This window comes from Cimex lectularius, unplaced genomic scaffold, assembly GCF_000648675.2.
Source record: "Cimex lectularius strain Harlan isolate CLEC.00 unplaced genomic scaffold, Clec_2.1 scaffold24, whole genome shotgun sequence".
In the NCBI taxonomy this organism is placed as follows: Eukaryota; Metazoa; Arthropoda; class Insecta; order Hemiptera; family Cimicidae; genus Cimex; species Cimex lectularius.
The window spans coordinates 1,821,904-1,838,681 of NW_019392666.1; the positions used below are offsets into that span (position 1 = coordinate 1,821,904).

General features: G+C 35.5%; 1 protein-coding gene across 1 annotated transcript; it reads left to right on the forward strand.

The window, feature by feature from the left end:
* The first annotated feature begins 6,143 nt into the window (after positions 1-6,143).
* On the forward strand, positions 6,144-14,030 carry LOC106660950 (ubiquitin-conjugating enzyme E2 R2-like). Its single transcript, XM_014384027.1, has 4 exons — positions 6,144-6,675; positions 9,273-9,424; positions 9,483-9,747; positions 13,664-14,030. Exons 1-4 carry the CDS (start codon positions 6,496-6,498, stop codon positions 13,892-13,894), a joined length of 828 nt encoding a protein of 275 aa, XP_014239513.1. The 5' UTR covers positions 6,144-6,495; the 3' UTR covers positions 13,895-14,030.
* Positions 14,031-16,778: the final 2,748 nt, after the last annotated feature.

Here is a 16,778-nt window from a genome sequence, read left to right on the forward strand (position 1 = left end):
AATTGAGGAACTGGGCACCATTTAAATTACTTTCGTAAAAATAAAGCCCAATTAATTTGGAGCATTCCACACCAAACGTTGATACTGTGAACACCCGATGATGACAAAAGTGTGAAATTTTCCTCTGCCCCCTTTTGAAAATTCCAACGGTTTAGTATGCCAATAGAGCTGAACTTGGATTCATCGGTCCATTGGATGCATGGAAGAAAGTTTTCTTCAGCCTCCCAAATCGACATTTGTTCAACTCAACTAGGTTACATATATGCAATGAGTTGCGTTATTATTGTTGGGTGATGTGTTTTTTATGTTAATAATTTTTTTGCTTGTTTGTATTGTATACTTAATTTTACTTTTTTAATTTACTATTTTTTTAAATTATTTTATCAGCTTATGCTTAATTATATAAATACTCAATTAATTATACACAATTTTATCGAAATGAAAAATTTGTGTCACAGGAGCGAATCGAACCCACTACATTCGGCTAAATATGCCGCTGCTCTACCACTTGACCTACCGTGACTTCGATCGTCCATGCCACAATCTCGACTAAAAACCTTAATTAATTGTAAAGTTAGTATTAATCTAGAATCACACTTGTGAATCGTACTGAATATAATACAATCGTTAATAAAAAGTGTTTGTAAATGAAGCCGCGATTTGCTTACAATTGGAATAAAACGGAGAGTCGACATGACAGCCGATAGTCGTGGGTTCGAATCCCGCCTGACACACATTTTTAATTTCGAAAAAATTGTGTATAATTAATTTAGCATTTTCTATTTTTTGTTTGATATATTAATTATTCTTATGACAATAAGTTATACAATTTTTTACATTTGTACTTATTATATTTTACATTATTTTTATCTTGTTAAAATATTTTTGTATTAATTACATACTTTGGTTTTATCTTGTTGTACATTTATGTTATCTTTTTGCGTGTATATAGATATTTTCTGTCCAATTAATTTGTGCTGATTATTTGCTCTACCTGATATTTTTACCTCCTCAAAATATATATTGTATCCCGTGTCAATACAAAAAATATTTTAACTGCATCTACTTTAATAGCAAAGTTAACAGGATAAAAATGTTACGTTGATAACCCAAATAAGAATTATGTGATGATGATTATGATAAAAAGAGACTAACAAGTGGGAACATATGTTCCCCAAGCAATGCAACTTCTGGCTTACTGTACTTCCCTAGTTTCTTAGTTCAGAGCAATCGACTATATCTTTCTCCAAAAAGGTTCCACCAAATCCTAAGAAGATCACTGACTGACGCTGCTACAAATCCTTTCCCTTGGTTTCTGTTTGTATCCCAGGATATGTCCGTTGGGCGGTTGCTTCAAGATCATCAAAAGATTTGGCTCTTTCCTCATTGAACAAATTCATATTGAGTAGATGTTTTTTTTCAGATGTTAGTGACCGTTATATAGTCCTAGCCCTACTCCAAGTTATGAACTAACTAATTATCACACCTTTGTTATTATAAAAAAGTCCAAATTCCTGTGTATTGCTCACAAAACATGGCTTAAATTGAAAACAGCGAGAGCAAGTGTAAAAAAGGAAGATTCAGCTATCAATAAACTGCTGACAGAGCTTATTTGTTGTCATTGGTGCTTTATCTACTAGCATCTAATTTATACTGAAAGTTTCAACAATGAAATGAATCTAAGACCTCTATCTCTTTCATCCTCCGGTAATCCGTGTTTGCACGCTCTAGACCATATCGGATAATCCGTTCCTCCCTCAAATCAGGATTAGGAGGCTCCTTTAAGATTTTCCTTGTTTGATTTCTTATATGTCTGACGGTCTGCCAACAGCGGCGTCACGCTTGACTTGCACACCAAAGCCCTCTTTTGTACACGGACAATTCTTTAATTCGATTTATAACGAGCGGTGGGCCAGAGTTCAGGAGGAAAACATTTGCCGTAAACTACAAAGCAACGATTTTACGATTGTTAGACGCGCCCGTTGGGATTTACTATAACAATTCAATGCCTGTTGTAAATCGGAATCAACAATACAGAATGGAAACGTGTATGTTTTACCTTCTGAGGACGTCATTTTTGTATTAATTCCCCATATATTTTGATTTGATAAATTCTCACTACGAATGTGTTAGACAATGTGCTACGACCAAACCATTATTATATGTTTTTCCCACTCAAAAACGAACGAAAAAATTTTGTTTTTTATTTCAAACTACATGCATTTCTATTATTATATTAATCACAAACAATTATTTAATGTAAATCAAATTAAAGCAGATCAAATCACCATTGTTATATGCATTATAAACACAAAAACAAACGAAAAAAATTGTTTTTTAGTTCTAACTATATGCGTTTTTATCACTATAATAATCACATATACTTATTTATTATAAACCAAATTAAAGCAGATCTGTTGGTTGTAAGGAAAACACAGGCTTTTAAGAATCCAGTTTTTTTACATAATTCACTCAACACATTTGACATAGTAATCGCTATATGCTATTAGACGGTGTGCTTCAACTAAACCATTAATGTATGCTTTACACACTCAAAAACGAACGAAATTTTATTGGTTTTTTATTCACAACTACATGCATTTTTATCATTATATTAATCACAAACATTTAATGTAAACACAATTAAAGCAGATCTGTTGGATGTAATAAAGGAGAACACAGGTTTTTTTATGAATCCGGTTTTATACATGTAATCACTGAATACATTCACCATAGTAATGGTTATATCCATTTACGTTTTAGTGGTCAATTGATCAAGTTACTTCTTTCAATTACTTTTTTTTACTTTTTGTGTAAGGTCTTAGTTAAGATCGAAAAGTCAGTACCACGAACGGGATTCGAACCCACGACCTTCTGCTAAATACGCCGATACAGTACCACTTGAGCTATGGTGACTTCGATCCACTCCAACTCTAACTTCCAACCTCAACCCCACCTTTCGAATTTTCCCTCCTTTTTGCCATTTTCAAATCAAGATTCTCAGCGACTTATGAAGTGGCGACGGGGAGCTGTTTTTGTGAAGTAATACTTCTTTTACTTATTAGATATTAATCCATTTACGTGTTAATGGTCAATGGCCAAGTTACTTCTTTCGATTTATCTTTTTTTTCCAATTTTCTTTTTATGTTAGGTCTTGGTTGAGATAAAAATAATCGTTATATGTTACGCTATACGCTGTTAAACAATGTGATTCGACTAAACCATTATTACATGCTATATGCATTCAAAAATAAATGAAAAAATTTTGTTTTTTATTGATTCATTTTTATCGTTATATTAATCACAAACACTTATTTAATCTAAGCCAAATTAACCCAGATCTGTTGGATGAAAGGAAAACACACACGGGGCGTCGGTGGCCGCAACGATTTAGGCGTTGACACGGCGCACATCACTGTAAGGTAAAGGTCCCGGGTTCGAATCCAGCGGCCATGCCATGCACATACTTACAAATGGGCTTTTTCTCAAAAACACCGGCATCCCGGGGGTTCAAATAACCTCGTAGTTGAAACACACTCCCCCCCCCAAAAAAAAAAGAAGAAAAAAATTAAATAGATTGCACGACGTTTGAAAAATGGCAAAAAGGAGGGATTCTAAAGGTGGGGTTGAGATGGAAAGTTAGTGTCCGAGTGGATCGAAGTCACGATAGCTCAAGTGGTACAGCAGCGGCGATTCTAGCCGAAGATCGCGGGTTCGAATCCCGCTCCTGACACTGACTGTTTTATCTCAACTAAAAACCTTAATTAATTGAAAGCTAATTACAATGTTGATTTGTTTGTTAAAAGTGTCGGCCCTTCTTTATTCTTATTTTTATATCCTTTTTTTTAAATAGTTATATTTTAATGATTGATTCGTTGTATTGTTTGATTGTCCTATGCTTGACTAAGTGACCCGTTTATCTGTAAATAAATAAAAAAATGTGTAAAAAACAAATTTTTGATCCAATACACCAATAATAAAGATGATCGAAGACACGATAGCTCAAGAGGTAAAGCTACGGCGTATTTAGCTGAAGGTCGTGGGTTCGAATCCCGCATGTGTCACTGACTTTTTTATCTCAACTAAAAACCTTAATTAATTGAAAGATATCAATTGGTCAAGCGGACCACGAAAACTAGTGAAGTTATGTAATACGCTACGGTTAGTTAGGGAAAATTGTATTATGAAGGTTTGGAAGAAAATTAATAAACACACCGAAAAATCATTTAACGATGGATTAAAATTTAACTAAAAATATCATTATATAGTTTTGCTCTTAATAAGGCGTATTGCCTCCTCTGGCATTGCGGAGGGCTTAAACCACCTTGGCTTTGAGTAAATAAACGACCGGATTGCGTCTTATGAAACAACATCCCATTCTTCAACGAGAGATTCTGGAAGAAGTTCAACACTTTTTGGAGGCAGTGAAAGATGTCTAACCCCTCTATTTACTGGGTCTCATAAGGGTTCATTTCAGGAAATGGTACTGGCCAATTCATTGTGTTAATCCCTACATACTCCAAATAATGGGTGACAGCCGGAGCTCATACTGTCGAGCATTATCAAGAACTTGTCCCCGATAAATGGCGCGAATGTCACAGAGTTTCCAGATGAACTTCCCCAATTTAACTGTAGTGCGATAAACCAAACCGGCATTCATCTGGAAAGAAAACGGCTGTGAGTGTTTGGATGTGTAGGCAGGTCAGCAGTGTATATGGTGAAGAGCAGTCTTCCCAAACATTTTAGCCTTTTCACAGAGTAAAACCCAGGGTGGACCCCTCGCATTCAAGTATTTAAAATTAGAAACTTATAGTACGTAATAAATTAAAATTAGCCAGTCTATTCCTAATAAGGTGAGGGAGAGAGATATCATTTTGAAAATAAACGTTAGATTGACAAACTTAATTTTATTTACAACATCCGGGAGACAAAAATCATCGATAAGTAGGCAAAAGTCGAGCCAAAAGTAAGACTTTTGAACATTAATGATTAATGAATTAATGGGAAGAGTGAGGTTGTTTTAACCTGCACAATTTGGATATGTTGGTTTTAATTTTCCGGAGACGGATGTTGGGTTCACATCTAAACTTCAGTATTTCGTTATGGCAGTGGTACAGATAGAAAATCCAGACTTGCATAGGAAAGTTGTGGCAAATGGAAGAAGAACAAGTTTTACTTTTTCAACGAGGGAAATTTTTAGTTTTCCAGTCGGAGTCAAAAATGGAGTACCGGACTCGAAAGTAGATTTCAAGATGGAGTATGAAGTAATGTCTGTCAAAATTCGTATTCACTTGAAGATAGACTGGTTGGTTTTGTCGAAACAGAAAACGGTTTGACCACCCTTCATGGCTTGCTGGCATTGTATCTCGAGCAGTTGGGAAGTAGTGTTCAAAGGACATCTCCAAACTTTACACAATACATATTTGTTTAATGGTCATAATTGACTATATTACTTATCCCGATTAATTATTATTTCCATCTAAGGTTTTTAGCTGAGATGAAAATTTAGTGTTATGAGCGGGATTCGAACCCACGACCTTCGGTTCAATACGCCGCTGCTCTAACCACTTGAGCTATCGTGACTTCGATATATCCTCTTAAGGCTCATGCACACTAAGCTAATCTCGGCGTTCGTTGAACTATTCCTTTGGCTGTCAGTTGCTTAGTGTGTACGGGGGGCGATTCAGAGCCATTGTCGAGGTTCCAACTTCTGGTGGTGACATCGGAAGTGTTGATGTTGTTGACAGCGATTCCACGTGGACCATGGCCCCTAGGAGTGATGAGGATGAAGCCAATCATGGTCATTGTGTTGGCGACTAACGTTCGGTCCGATATATCGGTTGTTTTTCGTTGACCGAGATTTGCTTAGTTTGTACGTGCCTTAAGAGGATGGACATGGGGGAGTTGCGTGGTTTTGGTTTTGGTTGGGATTATTACTCTTAGTTTCCATCGGATGGGGGGAAATAGGTTGTACGAAGTTTTGCGTAAATAGTTGTAACTACTCTATTTGCTTTTTGGGGTAGATTTATGAGGATTTTAGGAGTAATAAGATCCTGGCCGGCGGGGTTTCCTTCCAGGATGGCGAAAGAAAATAAAAATACAATAAATTGTTTAGTTTTTCACCAGTATGTGTATTGATTTTATTTGTTCATTTACTTTTTTAATTCACAGAATCATAGAAAATTAATGCCATTGGATGCTGGATCAAAAAGCCGGAGAAAGCAACGACTGCAGACAAAATTTGGTAATTTGATCGCCCGGAGGTTTAAAAAGACGATACTACACTTCGTCTTGACATGGTGTATACACCGAAGCTACAAGATGACAAGCTGTTGTCACTGATGATCATATTTTCTCATTCTAAACCGTAAGTCCGACTTGTCAGGCGGAAATCTTAACTTTCGGCGGTTTCGGAAATGGTTTTAAATTTAGAAGATCATATGTTGACTGCGCTCATTCCCTCGAGAACAGATGTTGGTCCGATAACCAAAACCGATGAGCTCTCACATGAATTATTATACTTTAGACTCGCCGACAATCCCAATGGCGGCCAGTTCGACATCGGCTTCGACTTCGACGGGCAGTTGTGCGAGCGGCGGTGTCAAAGGATCGGCTATCAAAGCGCTCGCCTTGGAGTACAAGAACTTGCAGGAGGAACCTCTCGAAGGCTTCCAGGTACGACAGTTATTATACACAGGGGTTTTTCAATTTTCCTATATCTCCGAGGAAATTATTTGTTTTTGGCCGCACTGGCATTTCCAGCTGTCGAAATTCGGAAAAACAATTCAGTTTACTACAAACGGCATTTATTTTATTTTATTTTTTGTTTTAAATCTCTTGTTTACAACAACTACATGAAATCCGGATTTAAACAAAAACATAACATTTTTTTTATTCATCTAGTCAATAAAGTAATACACGATAGACCTTGAATGATTTACCTAACTGGTACAGAAAAATTTCTCAACGAGTTTCAATGATAACTAGAAAATTAACAAGCCACGTTTCAACATTTTAAACAATGATTTCATAAAAATTTAGAAGAAATAAAACATTGAACTTCAAAATTTGGCAATGGCAATTTTTACTGTGCAAGCACAAAGTACTACAAGTGCGATATTAGTCACTAAATTGATCCGTCATTATCATAACACATACAATAAGGATTAAAGTCTTAACTCGTATTGATAAAAGAATAATTAGTAATTTTTCAGAACGTAAAGAAAAAATCGTATAAATATAAAAGGTTGAAAGCTAAAACAACGGTCAGAGAATAAATTTTTGTTTTTTACATCATTGGTGTCGTAAATACCTTTGAATTTTTGAAGAAATAAAGCATTGAATAGTTACATTTTCGTAAAAGAGAACAAACGAACATTCCATTTTTTCTCAATTAAGTAAAGTTTTGGTTGAGATAAAAAAGTGGGTGTCACAAGCGGGATTCGAACCCATGACCTTCGGCTAAATACGCCGCTGCTCTACCACTTGAGCTACGTGACTTCGACCCAATCAGACACTAACATCTCAACCCCACCTTTTGAATCTTCCCTCCTTTTTGCCATTTTTCAACTTTAACTTTAATTAATTGAACAGAATTTATTCGGCCAAGCGGATTACGAAACTTAATACAATTCCAATTTGTTTTGGCTGATAATAACCTTCAGGGGGTGTGCAGGGTAATAAATCTGTGGTATGATGTTTCCTATTATTTTCATCTGCCTATTATCTCTAGTTTGGTGTCCGCCTTTAATAAAAAAAAAAAAGAAATATCAAAACGATGTCGGGCATTACGTCAATACAGGCAAATACAAATTAAATAATGTATTAAAACAAAATGTACTTTTGTTTGGTAGTTACCTATCATACTGGTCTGCTTAATCTCGCTGATTTTTGTTGGTTCAGATGCGTTTCGGCATTTCGTTACCTCATCGGTCGGTCCACCGGACTCCACAAATATCGCTTAATGCCATCTACGAAATGAGTCGGAACCAACAAAATGCATCGAGGGTAGGCAGACCAGGTTGATGGGTAAGATTTATGATCCTGCAGACTACAAGAAGAAATCTCCCAAAATGTACTTTGTTAAATCCCATTAATACGCTTTAAAATGGGGATGAAGATCTTTTTGGTAGTGAGATCTTGATGAGTTTTGCAATGTGATGAAGATGAAATAAACTGGTACAATGTTTAAATACAAGGCAGCCAAACATCTGCGCGATTCAACTCGTATGTTAGGCAGTATGCATCAAATCTGGGTAGTGCTCTTTTGTACTGTACTTTTTTGTACAATAAATGTTTGAAAATGTCAACGTTATTGAAGGATCTGGGCATACTTTTTCTTATTTTGCAAAAACTACATTAGTAATATCGTTTATAGGTGTTTGATCGTAACTACATAGATCGTTGAGTTAGGACCGTTATTAACTTCGGCGAAAGGCTTAACACGTCTGGCAGACCTGGAGTATGAGAAATGACAAATGTAAAGTTTTATCCTAGCAGATCTAAAAGGCGGCAATGTTCAAACCAGAATAGGATATTTATTTGCTTCATAATCTAATCCATGCTTGATCCGACTGGTCTATTATCAGACGCGTTGGGTGTGTGTGTTATGTCAACTGCACCAGAACGACTACGGATGCAGTATGCTGCAAAGGATTGCAAAAAAGCCAAGGTTAGGCTGACTAGGATTAACGGAAACGGGAACTCTACTTGAAAAACAAAACTTCACGAAAAAATGAGATTATGTGTCATCCCACTATTTTCTCTTATAATTGATTGGATCGGTAGATGTATAACATGTCGCACCTAACAACAAGGGTATAAAATGCAAAGCATATCGACCATATTGTTAACTTATTAACATGCCGGATTAAAACATTGGTGGTAAACTTTTAAAAAGCTTTTTTTAATCCTGGACAGTTTCCAATCATTTGGATCTGCATACTCTCTGTTCTTTACTGCCAGACGTCCTTTAGGATTTCGTCATCTTCCGTGTTCGGTTTGTTCATTAATTTTCACTAGATTAGAAAGAAGAATGCTGTATGTGCTGTATATGCTGTACATTTGTACTATATACAACAGTAAGGTGTAGGAAACGTTCAAACACTTTCTTTAATACAAACTACAAACAACCGTATTTAAAATTCTAATGGAAAAATGGAATTATAAGTCGGAATCGAATAGATCACAACTGCTCAGTAATTGCTGTTGCAGTATTTTTTCCGTCTAAGGCTGAAGGAAGAAAATAATTAATTCATTTGTATTATTTATAGGTTAAACTAGCAAAAGAAGACAGTTTGTTCGAATGGGAGGTTGCAATATTTGGACCCCCGGAAACTCTATATCAGGGCGGATATTTTAAAGCGAGGATGAAGTTCCCTCAGGACTACCCCTATTCACCCCCAAGCATCAAATTTCTCACCAAGTATGAATTTTATCACAAAATATCTTACGATTTTTCATTTTGTTCTTTTGTTTTTCAGAGTGTGGCATCCGAACGTATACGAGAGCGGTGATCTGTGCATATCAATTCTGCACCCTCCGGTTGACGACCCGCAGTCCGGAGAGCTGCCATGCGAGAGGTGGAATCCGACGCAGACGGTCAGGACGATCCTGCTGTCCGTCGTCTCGCTGCTCAACGAACCCAACACATTCTCACCGGCCAACGTGGACGCCTCGGTCATGTACCGCAGATGGAGGGATTCCAAGGGCCAGGACAAGGAGTACGAAGAAATAATCAAAAGACAGGTAAAGGTAGATTTGCTCCGGTTACATCACAGCAAGGAGGAACTACTGTAGAATAATCAAACATTTTGATAATTTTCAACAAGGATGTTTACTTCTGTCAAGTACCTTTTTAATGAAAGGTTTTACTTGCATGAGATGGAATAGCACATATTTCTCTTGGGGAGCATAATGTAGCTACTGTATTGTAATTTACATTTTTTTTCTTATCATCCTTCATTCTTCTCAATATCTCCCGGTTAGTTATTATGTACAACACATTTTGTTTGTGTAAATTATTTTAATCAGACTTAAAGAAGTGCGAAAAAATATTTACGAAAGATAGAACAACTAGGGAGTTATTTCGTTTCAAACATATCAACAGTACCCTGTCGTAGAATACAGGAATATGTTTTCCAAATTAAAAATCAAGATAACGAGGATTAGACTGTAGATGAAATCTACGAAGAATTTAAGGATATGCGTTACTGGCAACAATGCTGTAGGAAACAGTAAATAAAATAAGAACAAAAGAACCTCACGTTGACGTATGATACCAAAATTGTGACGTATGTTGTTAACGTATGATGTTAAAGATGTCAGCATTACAATCTGGTCATTTACAATCGAAATAACCTGGTAAATAACCAAGAAAAAAAAGGACCAAATAAGTCTGGACACGAGAAAAAGAATCTCAATTAAATCCAAGTTGAATCAACTTAGTAATCAAAAAACAAAACACAACCAATAATACATACACAAACACAGGTATAACAAACCCAAGAAAACACAATTACAATTTTTCTATTCCCAACAGTTTTTATTTTTATGATCTATTATGATTGATTTTTAATACATATAATAAATGTACAGGGGTGTACAAAGATGAGTATTACCTCTCGCAGTCCACCGACAATTTCAGCTTTTGTAATTTACAATAAATAACCTTGATTATACATAGCAGGCCTTGATTATATCCCACCCTTGGTGTTGGCAGTCCTGGGTCAGATCTGTCTTATCCATTCAGCAACAGACGTTGGGCTGTCAGCAGCTAGGTCATTTCAGCATATATTTATACTCACACAGAGTGGTGGAGTTCTTGATTTTTCTCCGTCACCGTTACACATACGATGTAACTAAACTAATTGATGGGTACTCAATATTCCGTTTTCAGTATTAGTAGAATCAATCATTTTCGAATACTCTATTAAGGTATGGTCTTGACGAAGAGTACAACAGGACATGGAATGTGGTATATAGGTTCTCGTGTAGTGAATTCAACCAAATACAATTATTCAGAAATCGTGAGATGCGGTCTGGTGTGATGTAGGTTTCAGAAAAACATTTTCTATATCTTGCCCACGTTCGATCTTTATTGAGATCATCTTCAGGGCCTGGGATTTACAAACATTGTTTACATTTAACAAATATATTTAGGATGTGGAAAAGTGAATTTATACAATGCAAAATATATTTTTTTATATATATTCAATCAAAGTATTTCTACTCACTCAAAGTGTTTGTCTTCTGTGTAATTGTGCCATTCTTGCGTGTCGTGTTGAGAGAGTGCCAGTGAGATTTTGCTGTTTTATGTTTATATACGTTGGATTTTGAAGGGGTGGGGAAGGAAGTCGGTATAGAAAAGACATTTTTGTATAAGGCGTCGGCAATAAAGATCGAAACGTTGGCACGATAAAGAAAATGTTTTTCTGAAACCTACATCACACCAGACCGCATCTCACGATTTCTGAATAATTATCTATTAACGGTCACTAATCACCACAAGTTTCAACCAAATACATTGATCAAACAAAACAATAAAAAATAAAATATATGGTCATGTTTCTGATTGTGGCAATAAATCTGGTACCGGACTATCAAAGAGTCCTAATTCCTCAGAATAAAACAGGTTTTACATACTAAAATGGAAAATATAACTGTAACTCCACTAGTTTTCGTGGTCCGCTTGACAAATTAATATCTTTCAATTAATTAAGGTTTTAAGTTGAGATAAAAAAGTCAGAGTCACGAGCGGGATTCGAACCCACGACATTCGGCTAGATACGCCGCTACTCGAGTGGTAGTCGTGGGTTCGAATCCCGCTCGTGACGCTGACTTTTTTATCTCAACCCTAAAACCTTAATTAATTGAAAAATAATTGTAACATTCAAACAGATACTACGGGCTTAAGTTCAATTTATGAATCAATGATGTTGAAGTTTCAATTTAATACAAATTTACTTAGTGGTCATTATTGACCATATTAATTATTCCAATTAGTTATCCTTTTTTATCCAATGCTTTTGGTTGAGACAAAAAATCGTATTCCGCTCGTGACACTAATTTTTAATTTCAACTAATACCTTATATAAAGATTAATTAATTGAAATAAATCAATAGTTTAAAAAAATACGCGAAATAATTTACATGAATGTCTACCTTTTATAGAATTTAATATTTTTTATAACAAATGTAATAAAAACATTTTTGTTAGATTTCAGCTTCAACCAAAAACCTTAGATAAAAAGAAAAATTAATTGGGTCTTATTAATTAAAAAAAAAGGACTTTGACAACGAGTGGATGATCTCCGGGATAAGGCTGCAATACTGTTCCAGTCCTTGGCAATCTTGGGACTGAATCGGTTTCAAGGAAATTTAAGACCGTCTGTAAAAACTTGAATATTTCAATCTCTAGACTTATTAAAGGTTTTTTTGTAAATTCAATAATGTCATATTGATTGTTAAATCAAATGTACAAATATGTTTTTCATAATGGGAAATGAATATAGGCCCTGATGACCTTAGAATAGGTCGAAAGCTTGGCATTAGCAAGTAAATTTGCTTTCTTCTTCTTCAAGACCATACCCTTAATCTAGAGTGTTCATACTTAATATTCCGCCATCGGCCCCTTCACACTACATATTCACGACAATAAATACATTCACTATCAAACACACGCTAAGGAAAGAAAACATTACTATATACAATAAAACAACTACTTTTCCTCCAAGAATTGGAAAACGGGGCCAGAACCGCGCTGCCGTGCACAAACATAATTCTCATATGGGGCGGCATTCCTATGCGCTCTCTTTAAGGAGCCAAGGAATTGCACGCTTCCATATAACGAGCACACACACCATGTCGGTCGGACACATACGCAGGCTTTGGCCTAAAAATAAGTGTGAGTGAGGATGACCCTTATTCCGAGTGCCACAGTCTCAAGCGCCGATCCATCCAGACGCTGTGACTTTTCTAAGTTTACTTTTATGATCAGTGTAATTGCTGGGTATATATTTAATATATATGCAATAAAAACACTCTTACAAGGTAATAAACATCACTTCGATTACTTCATAAAATTTTTATGATGGGGGTAAAGAAAAATGTATTTTTGAGGGTATATTTCTAAGTGATTGGGTTGTTGGATCAATTTTTCCTATTGTAACAAATTTGAAAGTGGATTTCTGTCATAAAATAATTCTGTTTGTTTCATAAATACTTTTGATCAATTTGATATCATTGCTAGATTTGGCAGAGCACTTAAGTAAAACTTTTATAAAAAATATTTCACTCATTTATCAAAAAATAATTTAAAATAAATGTCAAGCAAAGAAGATGTCTCTAGATTTAGATGATTCGGAAGACGTCAGGTTTTATTTGATTTTGCTATGATCCTTAATTTTTTTCTATTCTAGTTTTTGTTGTTATTTCAATTGTGGATAAAACTGAAACTGTTATTCTAAAATACAAAATAACTGGATTTCTTTTTAAATTGAGGCGAAACAACAGTAAATAATAGTTTGAAAACAATCATTTGACATCACCCCTAGAATAATGCAGCTAACTTCCTGCTAAGTTTAATATTTCATTAGAAATTATATTCAGTATTGTATTATATTAAACGTTATGTTATTATTTCTAATTTGGACACGTTCCACAGGTCATGTCGTCCAGAGAGGAAGCCGATAAAGACGGAGTCGTGGTCCCGATGACTCTCGAAGATTACACACGGGCAAGCCGGTTGAAAAAGGAAATGACGCCGATAGACCTGGCAGATTTCTACGAGGACATGGCCCAGGACGAAGAGGACAACTCGGAACAGGAGGACTCCGCATCCGACTCGGCCAGGAACCAAGGGAGCGAGAACAGCGGTAGCGTCATCGAAGAATGAACCCTCAGTACAAATTACAGGGCTGGATTTAAGATTTTTAACTCCGTTCTTTTATTGAATCCCAATGTAAAAAATGAACCTGTTGAGGACGTTATGTATAATTCATGCACATATCAATACAATTTAGACGTGATTAGTAATTAACTTATACTGCCTCACATTAGTTCTTCAGAAATCATCTGTTTACATGATATCCTAGAATGAACGTTGTAACTTTTTTCCTATTCATTTTGCCATTGATTTATATAGAAAGGCTGACTGTAGATATTTTCATTTATACAATCGCTTTATTACACTGTACCACCAGTAACAACATTAGAACATACTTCAAAATTTATTATTTAACACGGCAGAAAACCAAATTACAAAAAAAGTAAGTCTAAAATATTAATAACTTATTTTATTGGAAAGCAGCTGTTAACGAAGAGACATCGCAAAGTAAAAAAATGGGGAGCAAGAGCAGTTCATCACCAATAAGTGCTACAACACTGGTTTATATTTTTGTTGTACCGAGACCTTAATGAAATAAATAAATTCTAAACTTATTAATGTATAAAATGTGAAATAGATTCGAAAAGAAGAACAGGAGAAATAAATAATAAATAATTCTGTTTACATTTTGATCAAGCAATTTCGTCAAGTCCGTAATGTTCATTAAAATAATTCATTATAATTTTTATGCAATAAACACAAAACAAAGATATTATTAATTGGCATATCGGTCAGAAGTTAATAAATCTTAAAGATGACTGGGACCCTGTGTGGAAAAGACGTGCAGGTTTTTGCTTCATGTGCCATGCATGCGGCCCAGCTTTCAAAAACAGTCAGTTGTGGTATGGAGTGGAATCAACGTCCATTGTGGAAGTTCTTCTGGAATTTGTGGTCCTATTCGCTCCATTTCTTTTACACAGATTTGTTTTATTGTATACAGGGTGAATGGCGGTAAGTGAAGAAAATTTCAGGAGGTGTTTCTACTCACCATACGCAACAAAAACTTCCTATAAACCCCTGTCCAAATCTCAACGGTAAAGAAGTAATTTAAGGTTTCAGCAAGATGTGCATTAGGAAAAAAGGTCATAATTTAAATCACCAATCTGAGAAAGTTGTCAGCTGATAACATAAAGCAAACTGATTGAAGGGAACATTAAAAAACTGGCACGAAACACAAAAGCCAAACGGATTTCCCGGAAAAATTCCCCCTTCATCACCAGTTTTTTCAACAAAATGCAAAATTTTTGGGCTTTGCAGAAACGCAATCCAAAAAGGTGGGTCCACTGGAAGCTAATTGAATGGAGAACTTTTGAGGGAATTTGCAAAACTCCAATAGTTTGTAGTTATGAACAGTTACCACTCATTAAAAAAAAAATTCAAATTTAAACATTTTTTTCTGAATTTTTCGTGCAGAATTTTTTCACCAAATCTGCAATTTAAAAAGGTTTCCTTACAGCAAATGTAACGTTCTTTCAGGTGATACAAACCAGATTTTTCTACAGTCAGTAATTCTGAAGTTTATAAGCAGTTTAATGGACCTAAGTCGAAAAATTAAAAAACACCCAAAACCTGAAATTACTTTTTTACCTTTGAGATTTGGACAGGGGTTTATAAGAAGTTTTTTTTGTTTCATATGGTGAGTAAAACACCTGAAATTTTCGACACTTATCGCCAGTCACCCTGTATAGTATTGATGTTTTGTGTCTAGCGTGTGTTGAGAGTGAATGTATTTATCGGCGTGAATGTGTAATGCGAGAGGATTGGTGGAGTATCTTATAGGTTAGTTATATAATAGGTGTAAATGGTGATTGAGAAATATTGAGTACTCCAGCACCCTAACGGAGTTAAGGGTATGTAAATAAAAAAATCTGTATTTAACAGTGCCTTAGAGTGTAAGTGGGCTTGGATTTAGGATTGTGTAGCTATTGGTAGCCCCGGAGCCCAACCTCGGCGGCTGGACTTCAGTTCAACGTGTCCCAATAATTGAAATGTCATTACTTGACTCCATACTGGAAACGAGCAGGAATGTCGCCCGATATAAGAATTGTGCTGGTCAGCCAATCTTTGGTTCTCCTATTCCGATTTCTTTTAATTCTGTGTAATTCTGTATATACATCTTTTGTTTATTGAAGGTAATCCACTTATTGTATGTATACTAAAGTTAGTGATAGATGCTTTAACTGTTTCGTGAATTTATTTATATGCGTGAATGTGTGTGATGTCGGGATACCAACTATCTCATCGACCCTCAATAAGGCTAACTATTGTAAGTATGTAGTATGCGTGATAAAAGGAGCTGGAGGATTATCTAGACCCAAATTGAGTGAAATTTAACGTAAATGAAAGGGAAAGTATTTAGGAATTGTTAAATTTAAAACTGCGTTGGGGCTGAAGAAGGTGGGGAATTGACTTTTTTATCTCAACTAAAAACCTTAATTATTAGTAATATATTAATTGGTCAAGCGGACCACGAAATTAGTGAATTTTTATATTAGGTTTTGGTTGAAATTAAAACGCTATTGTCACGAGCGGGATTCGAACCCTCGACCTTCGGCTAAATACGGCTCTACCACTTGAGCTGTCGTGACTTCGATCCACTCGGACACCACCTCCTCATCACAACCTACCTTTCGAATTTTCCCTCCTTTTTGCCATTTTTCAAATGTCATGTAATCTATTCGATTCTCGGCGAAAAATGAAATGTCCACGGAGAGCTTTAGTGAAGATATACTTCATTTTACGTATTAAATCCATTAGATTTCGTGGTCCGATCGAATCCCGCTCGTGACACTGCCTTTTTTTATTTCAACCAATACCTTACATAAAGATTAATTAATTGAAATAAATCGATAGTTAAAAAAAATACGCGAAATAATTTACATGAACGTCTACC